Below are 12,586 nucleotides of genomic sequence, written 5' to 3' on the forward strand. Positions count from 1 at the left end.
TAGAGTCAACGCCGGAAAAGACCAGGTCAATGTCGGAATACGAGTCTTGGTTGTCTTCAACAAAAATAAATTACAATCGGGTTTCTTTTTGCCAATAAATTTTTAAGAGATTTTTCCCAACAAAAGAGTTGTTATAAATGGTTTTTTCTAACAAAATTTCCTTTTTTTCTTTTATTTTTTTGTGTTTGAACTTATCAAGTCAAGAAAATATGTTACCTTAAAAGTTTGATGTTCTACTATTTTTGCCAAGAGAGCATTAGTATCTTGTAATAATCTTCTTTTAAAGTGTTATTTAATAGATAAATCCCTAATATTTGAGCAAGAAAGCGGGATTTTAAGAGAAAAAATATATGAAGGGTTTACCGCTCAATCAAAAGTGAAAAATTTGTCATAAAATATCTTAATTTATTTTACACAATATAGTAAAATACTCATAGTAACAAAAAAAAAGGGGGGTTTCTTCATCATTACCTTGGTACAAGAACTCTAGCCAAGACGTCACCAAAAAAAAAAAAAAAAAAAAAAAAAAAAAAAAAAAGAGAGAGAGAGAGAGAGAACTCTGGCCAAAAGGGTAAGTAACCGGCTTTGATGGTTCTTCTTGCCATTTTTTTCTTCTTCTTTTTAGCCAGTGATATCTCACACGCTCTCTATCTCTTATAGTTTTCTACTTTTTTTCTTTCTCCCTCTCTCTTCTCCCAACAATTTTCTCTATTTCTTCCTTATTCCACATTTCTTCTCATCTTCTTTCTCAATCTCTTGATTTCATCGACCTTTTCTACTCAACTTCCTCTCCTCGCTTTCTTAATTTTACTTTTTCTCTTTTCTACCTCTGTATCTCTCATTGCTTCCGCACAATCTAAATCCATTTATCAGATATGAATTCAAAGTTGCATGTCATTGCTTTGTTTTTAACAATCCAATTTGACCCTTGTTGTAAGTAATGCCTTCAATTTCTAATATTTTCACTTTTTTAATGTAATTTAAGTTCAAATTAAACTCTTTCATTTGATTTGATTTTTTTTTTTATAACAGAAATTAAAGTAAAAAAATTGTCTTTTTCAAAAATGTTAATTTTCTTGGTTATTTTTTTAAGGCAGATTTACTATTATACAATGCCTATGATTCAAGAAAATTTTGTTGATTATTGCTGTTAATTTTGTTAATTTATGCCATTAATATTGATTTTCAACTAGATTTGTGATTATTTAGACATGGTGTAATAATATAACTTCATATACTACTTAGATTGATTGATTTGATTTGATAAACTAAATGACATGAGTAGAGATCTAAGACTAAATGTGTTTCGAGAGACATGTAGATGAGGAAAACTCACTCCTCTTCATTTAAATTTCTAGTCTAAGTAAATCTTGCTCCCTCTGTTTTTTTAATAGCGATTTCATTTTGTCTTTTGACACTATTTACAAAACTTTTTTTAACCATTTTTTTTTACCCAAATATGGAAAATTAAATTAAAAAAATTATTGTGTAAAAATGTAAAATGCTAGAGCTTTTCTCAATGTACACTGTTAAAATATAGCTTTTTTAATTTTATATTCGAAGATAGTTAATTATATATATGCTAATAGTCAAAGTTGTAATGGTTTGTATCTACACAAGTCAAAGTAGAACAACTAAAGAAATACTAACGTACAACTGTATTCTAATTATTGTACGGTGTATGATACATGTTTTTAATAATTTAAACTTTTCTTTTAATTTTTTATAGGAAAATTTGTTAAATAACACCTTTATAACCCTTTTGTTGTAAAAAACACTTTATAATTTTTTTTTGTTAAAACACACCTAAAACCAGTTTTTTTTTTTTTTTTTTTTTTTTTTGCGAGAACACACCTTAGGGCGATTTAGGGGGATTGGCTCAGTTTCCCTGCGTTGAACATCACTATTGGAGGTATGAAGGGGGGAAAACCACTATCAACCCTCTTCTCTCTCAATTGGTTTGTTTTAGGGTGATAAGGGTTTTTGTCAAGATGTTTGGGGTTGTTTATGAGGTGGTTATGGGTGTTTATGGAGATGCTTAAGGTTGGTGGGTGGTGGTTTCGGTGTGTGGTTGGGTTGGCTAGGCGGTGGTGTCAGTTTCAGCGACTGGATTGGCTAGGTTATGGTTTGGTGGTTTTGAGGAAAGAGAAAGTAATTGGAGAAAAAAGGGGGAAAAGAAAGGAAGGGTGTCGGCACGTGATAATCAACGTCGAAAAACCGAGTCAATCCCCCTAAAACCACCCTATGGTGTGTTCTAGCAAAAAAAAAAAATCTGGATTTAGGTGTGTTTTAACGAAAAACACAAAAATTATAAAGTGTTTCTTCCCAACAAAAGGGTTATAAAAGGTGTTATTTGACAAATTTTCCTTTTAAAACCAATTAATTAATTACTATTTAACTTTCATCGATTGGTTTTCAAAAAAAAAAAAAAAAAAAAAAAAAATTCATTGATCCACCAATACTTTTTTTTTTATGTAAAATTATATATTTTTGTTTTTTTTTTTTACTAGTTTAAAACATTTTATCCTTATTGTATATAGGTGAAGAAAGAGGGGAGGATGTAAGCTACGCACAATAAAAAAAAGGAAGTTAACTGCGAGAATTGAGATTTGTTTTTCCGGAAACCAACAATAAGGTAATCTTTAAACTAATTTTAAATCATTGATTGGAAGTCATGACATCTATCTTTAGTATAATTGAAAACTAAAAAAAAAAAAAGGAAATAGGATCAAATATAACTAGTATGAGCGAGTTGCGATAAAGTCACTATATGACACTTATGCATATTCATTTTCATAGTTTTCTTATATTATAGGAAAAATTGCCCGCAATAATCCCACCTTTGGGCTGTCCGCTAATAACAATCCGACCTTTGGATTATTTTTAAATAATCCCCCCTTTATACCTCTTCCGCTTTAAATGGTCCTAACCGGTCACATAACTTGTTATTACAAGTTACCAGACACGTGTCACTCTACGATTAGTCAAAAAATTAAAAAAAAAACAGAATTTTTGTTAAAAAAAAAAAAAAAAACTAAAACCAGATTCCGGCAACCCCACCTCCCCTACCCAATTCCGGCCACCATCTCCCTTCCCCTACCCAATTCCGTCAGCCCCACCTCCCCTACCCAATTCCGGCCACCATCTCCCTTCCCCTACCCAATTCCGGCAGCCCCACCTCCCCTACCCAATTCCGGCCACCATCTCTCTTCCCATCCCCGATTCCGTCCACCCCCTCCCTCTCCCTCCCCGTTTCCGACCAGCCCTCCCCTCTCCCTCCTCGATTCCGTCCACCACCTCCCTCTCCCTCCCCGATCCCGACCACCCCCTCCCTCTCTCTCCCCGATTCCGACCACCCCTCCCCCTCTCTCCCCGATCCCCCTCCCTCCCCGATTCCGACCACCCCCTCCCTCTCCGTTTCCGACCACCCCCTCCCCCTCCCTCCCCGTTTCCGAACCGTTTCCGACCATCCCTTCCCTTCCCTCTCCCTCCCCATTCCGACCACCCCCTCTCTCTCCCTCAAACCGCTGCAAATCCACCACGCACAAACCAGATTCCAAATTTTTTTATTAATTTTTTTTATTAATTTTTTTAATTAATTTTTCAATAATTTTTTTAATTAATTTTTTAACCAACTATGTGGTGACACATGTCCAAACAATTCCAAATTATAAATGGTAACTTGTTTAGTCGGTTTCAAGACACTTGGGACCATTGGGAGCGGGAGAGGTATAAAGGTCGGATTATTAAAAAATAATCGATAGGTGGGATTATTTTGGACGGATGAGGCAAAGGTCGGATTATTCCAGGCAATTTTTCCTATATTATATACTCCCTCCGTTTTTAAATACTTGCTCCATTTCTCTTGGACACGCATGACGATGCTAATCTTTTATCACTAATATCTTTAATTATCAATAGGTATAACTTCTAACAATTGAAAATTAATAATCTATTCATTGAGATGATTGCAACAAATGCCCACAAGACTATATTTTTTCTTATGTATAAATCACAAACATTAGTCAAAGTAGTATAAATGAATAGTGCAAAAAATAGAAATGGAGCAAATATTTAAAAACGGATGGAGTACCTTTCTACAAGGGGTCTAAATTTTATTAGATTCATTTCTTTGTTCTTCAAATATTATTATATATATTTTTTAAGTTATAATTTTAAAAAATTTAAAATAATTCAACTATTCCCCTTGCATTCTTCTTCACTCAAAAATAGGACAATACATGCATGTTCATGAATGGTTTAATAAACAACCTGAATGAATTGGTCTCTTCTTTGTATTCTAATAGTCATTTTGTAAACCATGTTATATCATAGAGGGTCAACATTAAGTTATGTGCCTAGAAACTCTAGTCACTAATCCTCCATTTTTTCTAACACTATGCACTTTTTTTTAAAAAAAATGGTATTCAATGCACACATTTGATCACTTTCATTATACTCATTGTTAATGACTTATCATATTAATCAGGGTTAGGCTAAGCAAAACAGCTCAGTATGAGCCTTCACTTCCCCACTTCATTCAGTTATTCCCCTATTACAAATATTAGTTCCAAGGCATAAGCATCATGTTCCCATAAACTGTAGTTAAAATGATTAGGCAAGTTTAAATTGTGCTGAAAATTTTGACAGACTATACATCAATATATTCCCCAGAATATGTGCAAAATAACACATTCAAATATAACCCCAATGTTACACATTAGCTAAAAGCTATCATATAAGTAAAAACTAGGAATGTATGCTTCAAGATATGAAAGCATTTACATTAAACTTTACATTTTTCATGTCAAAACTAAAAGTTCTACCTCTCTTTAAATACTGATTACTGAGTATTAGTATAACTTCCTACTGAACAAAGGGTAGCTGTTTTCCTCTCTATGAGACTATCACTATTCACTATCAGACATGCATCTGAAGCCATATACCAGTAAGTGATCATCTCCATCCCAGTATTCCGAAGACAGCAAAGACTCCGTTAAGCTCCAGATGCAGGTGATGTATACTGATGCGGTTTGTTTTCTATCGCGAAAGAATTAGCAAGATATCGACTATTAAAATGGTATATAGATTATTCATCCCCACATTACAATTTACAGAGTACCTACGCGGGTGGGATTTCTCTCCTTATTGCTGTTCACTTGAAACCCCTTGCTTATCAGGTGCAGAAGGCAGCCTACCAACAGCCTCAAGTAATCTACTGAAAACGAGTTTGACAGGAATACAGGCCACTGGTTGGGGACCTGAAATCACAGATTTTATCACACCATCACCATCATCCTCTTTCTTTTCGGTAGGGAACTTCTGATCAAAGCCAATGGAAGACAGTGTCTTTGTCTTCTGATTGGAAGATGAATTCACTTTTCGAGAAAGCTTCTTCGTCCCGTGAGGAGTCCTGGTCACATGTGTGGAATGATTCTTTTTCATCAAAATTCCGCCTTTACGAACAGAATTTGAAGCATGTGACTTCTTGGAACTTACTTTCATAGACTGATGAATACTCTGATTATCAGAATCTTCATTGCCATCCATCTGGGATGAAGATGAACGAGGACGTGGCACTCGAAAATTGGCCGTCCTCTTGGCAGTCCTCCAAATTGGTGGAACTTTGCTTCTATCAGAGTCATATCTTACATCACCATATACATCACAAGCTGATACAATAATATCTGTTGACCCATCTTCAAGGGTTTCGATTTGGATAGGATGACCTATAATTGCCTTCCCATTTAACCTGCTCATCAAAGACACCCAAGGTACATGCTCACCGCCTTGACGGTTTGCTTGGACCTTCAGGTCTACATCTATTAGCAAATCATGCCCATTTCGGCCACCAAACATTGGATTAAAGTAGCCACTTCTATCTTCCCAGAATCCTCTCAAAGGCCTTCCCCATGTCAACTCTTCCCAATCACTCATATTCTGGCCGGTGAAATTTTGCCTTCTGGCTGCAGCTTGTGATGGCAAGTAACCTCTTTTACTGAATCCTTGTGAATGGCGGTCAAAGTCATCCTCCATATAATCAGTGTCATTGGTATAGCCATTGTTATGAGAGTAAATCAAGCTATGGCTTGGTGCCCTCTGGCTCATTGACCTACCCCTTGTTTCAAGATATGATCCATAAGTGAATCTCTCACCAGGTCTCTTGTTGATATTGCGAACATTTCTTTTCCCTTTCAACTGCCATTTAGAGACTGCGGCAGCACGACTTGGGTCATGAAAATATAACTCAGACCTCTCATCACCATCTTCAGAATCATCACTGCTGGTACTTTCATGACCCGTTTGCACTTGCAGCCTATCAAGTATTCTTGGCTGAGCCCTGATGCACGTTTCAGCATCTGAAAAAGCAGCAAAACTCAGTTGTATTATAAACCACCAAATTGAGATACGTCAAGCTGTGGGATGATTTTCAATACAAAAAAGAGAAATCTTTAAGTAATCACATGCTTATGTCGCACTGCAACAAAGTGTTTAAAGAGCAAAATTCCAAATGCACATCAAGACAATTGCACAAACTTTACCACTTAAGCCACTGGTAGTGGGGACAAGGGATGATAGCTACAAATGAACAAAGCAATTAATAATTTACTAAATTAGAGTTTTTACAACAAACACATTGTTCAGATTATAAGTAACTATGCAAAGACCTAGTGTACTAAATCCAGGATTAACAGAATCTCTTATAAATAACAACAGTTAAATCACAAAAATCAATAACTGTAAAGGACACATGGATCAAGATAGAGCAAGACATCAAATGATGAGTTATTTAGCTCCCCAAACCCCGGCCCCCACCCCCCAAATACCCATACTCCTACAGTCCTACTTCTACTTGAAACTGCTGATTTTAATCTTCAAATGGCCTTCAAGTGGCTCTTCAAAATTTGATCTCTTACAAAGTGTATCCTCCAATTAGATCAGGACCAAATGCAATCAGGAAGATGAGGTCATAATTTTGCTTCAAGATTGCATATATAAGTTCAACAGAAAAAATTACTAGCCCGGACTAGCAAGTATGAAATCAGACCAGACTTAATGTGAACTGCTGAACTAGAAACTAGTAAATCTAACAATGCTTCACAATCATTCTTACAACAGTCTTAAAAAAGTCGAGCACTAAACAATTAGTAAAATAGTCAGGGTATGTAGTCCAATTCACACTACACAATTACATTCAATTCACCAGACAAGCACTAGATGGCATGTAGTCACAAGAGCTGAGAGGCATCTGACATGCATACCTGTCAAATATGCACAAAAGATAAACTTGAGAATGTCTAAAATGCCACTTAAATCCAGAAAATGTAGAAAAAATAGACCGAGCCATTTGTAGCAATTGGCCAAGTCAAACATGAAAAATCAAAATAAAATAAGAAGCTCATTGCGAGCACTCTTGAAAGTAGCAAAATTGTTTAACTACCTGAAAGCATTGCCCCTGTCTCAACATTTGCTTCTAAAGATCGGGTTCCAGATGAATCAGATTCAGTTTCTTCTGATGATCCAGAGGTAGACACTTCTGCAAAAGCGCTGTGCTGAGATTGGCAGGTGCCCACCTCAAGCTGGGTAATTGGCGCTTCTATCAGGCTACCTTGCTTGTTAACAAATATTTCACGCGGTTCGGATGAAAAATACATAGAACGATGACTACCAGCAATGGGAAGCCCCTTTCTTTGCACATCAGGATGCAAAGAACTAGAATGAAATTTTGCATTATCATGCCTGACCTTGACAAAGGAATTCAGCCTATCATTCATTTTTGGAAGAGACTCCTCAACAGATCCATCCAGTGACCGCTTCCGCTTGCCAAGGGAATTCCTAGAATCAGATGAACTAGAATTCTCAAAGCGGTGATCAGCTGTTGGGACAGCATATGCAAGACCATCAACTGCCATTCTATTAGATTCTTCAGACACAGTTGAAGTGTATAGCATTTTATTAGTAGCCACAGCCTTAAGGCCAAAAGCATGCAACTCTCTTACATGACGGCTCAAATCAGTGCCACTCTCTTCTAAACTTGGATGAGCTCCATCTATAGCTTTGTGGGTGTACAAGGGAAATGATTTTCTCTCCATTAACTTAGATATATCAACTGTCCTGCCAAGTTGACTTGATTCATGGTTTCCAAGTTTCCCATTACCATTTTCCAGAACTCCAGATGATCTAACTAAGTCCTTTCTTTCAGAATCTGATTGTTTTTCTCGCATGGAATGAGTGCTACCTAATTTCCCATATTTCTTTTCAAAAAATTGTTTTTCAAGTTCAAGAGCATGAAGTATGGCATCTTCTCGCCGTGCATACTTTTCACGTTTCTTTGCAGGAAGTCCCACGGAGGCTTCAGCTCTCTCAATGCAATCATTAAACTCGCCACATCGAAATGCCTTCACACGCTTTGATTTTTCAAGATTGTACCAGTCCCTGAGAAAATATCCATAAAATATTAATGGGAAATCAGGATGAAGAAATGCAGTGTTGTAATTCCTGTTCAACATATTTGCTTCACTCACGTGAAGAGCACGCAAAAATGCTTGATGAATGAAAGAGAGATCAGTTTGTTCAAATACCAGAATTTCAGCATTTGCCTTCCTGATAAGATGCATGCCTATGAATATAACACAGCAGGAAGTAATAGAAATAATAATAGTTCTAAAAATTAACTAGAGATACATGTGTAGGCTCATGACAGTAGTAACTACGCACCAGGGCCGTCTTAAGTATTTTGGGGGCCCTGTGCTAATTTAAATATGGGCCCTTCGAATATTAACATCTTAACTCATCAATTTTTATTTTTAATCTTATTGTCAAGCCTTTTTAAGTAATAAATTACAAGGTTTATTTATTTAATTACATACTTTTTACTCTTTTTTTTTAAAAAAAAAAATAATTAAAATCACGATTCAATACTTCAATCATTAAAAACAATCTATTAGAAAAATATTGGACCAAAAACTTGGTGACAGATATCTAAAGCAATAGAGTTTCAATTAAAAAAAAAAAAAAAAAAAAAAAAAAAAAAAAAAAAAAAAAAAAAAAAAAACTACATACTACTTTCACCAAATTTGAAACTTACAATGAAGATACATTACTAGTTATTCTGATATTCAATGTAAAATTGTAACCTTGTATATAGATGATTATATACATCTCCAAAAATAAATGGCATAGATAAAGTTTGCTTAGTATTAAAAAATGAAAAGTCATACTTCCTCCGTTTTCTTTTACTTGCAACACACCTTTTAGGCACGAAGTTTTAGGAGATGATTAGTGAGAGTAGACGAGCGATTTTATCAATATAATTTTTACACGAAGATTAGAATAGGGTTAAGCACCATTTGTAAAAATTATAATGAATAATTTATCCGTTTACATTACATAAACCCAACCTCAAAACACGTGCCACAAGGCTGTGTTGCAAGTAAAAAGAAATGGAGGAAGTACAAAACAACTAAAGCGTAGTACACATTCTTCAATTTTTTTTATTTTATTTTCCTCTAATGAAAAATAAAAATAAAATTGTTGAAGATGGTAAATGCATGAAAGCAGTGATTGAATTTTGAGAGTTGGGTAGTTATAAATTGTAAAAGAGGTGAAGAACTATTGATACAATTAATTATTATTGGTAATTGTTGTAAAGTTAATGTAAAGATGAAAGGTTGAGAAGAGAGAAGAATTAAAGGCAAGATGATTTTAGTTATTTAAAAAACAAAAAAAACTTCTTAAAGGAGTCGATCTCGCGACCCATGTTGCCCTAAGGATACTCTGACAAATTTGGTTCAACCACTCCAACATTCACCACATATTAGATATAAATTGCAGGATATATTATATATACACAAAAAAGAAGAGGCCCTTTTAATTTTGGGGGCCCTGTGCTAAGGCCCACCTTGCACACCCTCTTCTACGGGCCTGCTACGCACCACCCACCTATTTAGACCACACAAGACAAGTAGATAACATGATGCCAGCCAGAATTTAGAGTCAGGTTGAACATGTATTAGCAGGCATTTTAAGACAAGGAAATACAAACTAAAATATGCTTAAAAGGAATATAGAACATGGATGTTTTTAAAAAACATACCAGCAAGTGATAGTAGGAACTGAAGAAGGAAAAGTAATTTCTACAACACTAGGTAAATCTTAGAATATTGGAGTACCAGCGGAATAATTATATGAGAGGGCCATCATATATCATATATATTAAAGGATAGCATTCCCACAAGTGGCACAAGACTTTCAACAACCAAAGCACAGTTAGGTCTTAAGTGTGCAATAGTATACCGGCTATTTCTATGAGAACTTTACCAACCAAAGCATGTTTAGGCCTTACGTGGTTACGTGTGCATTAGTACTACCAACTTGTCAGTCATTTGTGGTAGAGCCGCAGAGGAAGTCCAAATATTTTTAGCTAACCTCATAGATATGGAGATAGATAGAAAGGGTAGTGACTGCATGAAGGCTAAGGAGTCTGGTATCAATTGAAGCACTAAACAAGTATGTACACATTTTGTTGCGAGTGTTTGACCACCCACAAGTAACTGACAACTCGACATAAGAAGGGTGTGGGTGAAGTAAACTAGCAAATCAGATAAGGAGATTAGTATTCTAAGAAAACAAATTTTCATAATTCCTTTAAAACAAACAGTTATCCTTAATCCAAAGCAACTGTATTCAACTTCCTGCAAATTTCTTGCTTCCAGTTCAAGGGATAAGATAGCTTTCACTCTTCCCAGACAAGTTGGTGAGCATGTGTTTGACACTCCGACTACAGAGATTTCAGAGTATTACTAATATCTAGTTCAGTCACTACTCACTAGTGTATTGGCCAGTAAAAGCTTTTTCAGTGTCCTTAGGTCCGTCCTCCTCAGAGCAAAACCAGGGCAAAAAAGATATTTATAAGAAATATACAAGTCTCTTCCCAACATACTAACAAATGTGCATCACTGAAATTTCAGGCAGATCTTACAAAGATGTGTCTTCAAAGTCTATGATCTTAGCAGTGGAAAGCTAGAACTGATTGTCAAATCAAGTTCTTACTAATGAGGATATCAACCCAACCTTGCCCCCTGCCTCCTACTAAAGATTCTCAACCCACCTCCTATCCTAGCACACAAACAGCTACTAACACTATACCTTCCCATTGCAACTTGGTCGACGGCAATTTGATACCAATAGTCCCTAGATGATAAGTCGGGATGTTACAGCTCAAAAATAACATACAGCCTACTGCCAAGATTCACTCCACTTACCCACAAACAAACGCCACTCGCCAGTTAGAACTACTAGGCTTCAATCTATCTTTCAACCCACAAGTAACCCTACCCTCTTCACATAGCCACATTCCCTCCCTTCCTTCCAAAGACCCTAAATCCCTAAACTAAACAACATTCTCGGCAACATCATTACATATTCAACAAGGAAAACCGCTCTCTCCCTAGGAATTAAAACAATCTCATATAGCTATAATGGCACCTCACAAGCTCTATGCTAGTACTTCATAAAAACTCGGGCCAAATTAGCAGCTCGTGGCGGTCAGAATATACAAAGTTCCATTCATAGAATAATCATTCCTCTTCTACATAACTAAACCAACCCCATCCCACAACATACACAAACTACATTGCACCCAATTCATAAAAAACAATTATAAAACCAACCAAAGCAAAACAATAACCAAAAATTAATATAAAAATACCAATTTAACTCAATCTAATATTCAATTAACATGAACATAAATAACAGAAAGAATAACAGAACAAATTACTTACACACTAGCATCTTCTCTGCCCAGAAGCTTAACAGGAGTTCCAGATCGAGGAGACATAAGATGAGAAGCAGAGAGTTCATCCGGACCCAGTATTTTACCCGGCCACCACGACCCGTTTCGCCTTCGAACCCACACTATCGAACCGGCCCCACCATCTCTAACCCCACCACACTCTGAGCTCCCCATAACTAAAAATAAAAATAAAAAAAAAAAAAAAAGGAAAAAACAGGGTATACTAAGAAAGCTTTACAGCAAACAAAAATGGCGGATTTTCAATATTTTTACACAGAAAAAAATAAAATAAGAAATTATTTGATCAAAGGACGATCAACCAGCGGCGAAGAAGAGAGAGAAGCGGAAAGTGGTGAGGGAAATAGGAGAAGACGCCATTGATTAAAAAGGAAGAAGATGATTAGGGTTTCCATTCAAAATGGGAAAAAAATCATCTTTGATTTTTCTGGATAGATTTTTTCTTTTCAAAAAAAAAAAAAAAAAAAAAATCAGAAAAAATTCTAGGGTTTGTAATCGATTCAGATTCGGCAAATCAACCAAATTGGGATTTATTTCCGACGAATTCGTACGATCGAAAACCGTCGAAAACTTGAACAAATTGCAAATTCTTCTTCTTCTGAATTTAATTTCTCTCTCTTTAGTTTGTGTGAGATTTTCTCTCTCCTAAAGCGAAGAAGCTTGTTGTTGGGAATGGAAGAAAGACCTCTGTTCACTCGGTTCTGAGTTTTACCTGGGTTGACTCGGACGATTTTACACGTGCTCGTTTTTCTTGTGTGAATTTATTTTTTTTTG

At 35.8% G+C, this 12,586-nt stretch overlaps 1 protein-coding gene across 1 annotated transcript; it reads right to left on the reverse strand.

Annotated features, from left to right (window-relative positions):
- Positions 1-4,678: 4,678 nt before the first annotated feature.
- On the reverse strand, positions 4,679-12,566 carry LOC145631712 (uncharacterized). The gene is made up of 3 exons (XM_081683869.1): positions 11,784-12,566; positions 7,442-8,436; positions 4,679-6,359 (listed from the first exon to the last, which is right to left on the reverse strand). The coding sequence occupies exons 1-3, from the start codon at positions 11,966-11,968 to the stop codon at positions 5,146-5,148; spliced, it is 2,394 nt and encodes a 797-aa protein (XP_081539995.1). The 5' UTR covers positions 11,969-12,566; the 3' UTR covers positions 4,679-5,145.
- Positions 12,567-12,586: the final 20 nt, after the last annotated feature.

Source organism: Chenopodium album, chromosome 5 (genome assembly GCF_948465745.1).
Source record: "Chenopodium album chromosome 5, dcCheAlbu1.1, whole genome shotgun sequence".
Taxonomy (NCBI): Eukaryota; Viridiplantae; Streptophyta; class Magnoliopsida; order Caryophyllales; family Amaranthaceae; genus Chenopodium; species Chenopodium album.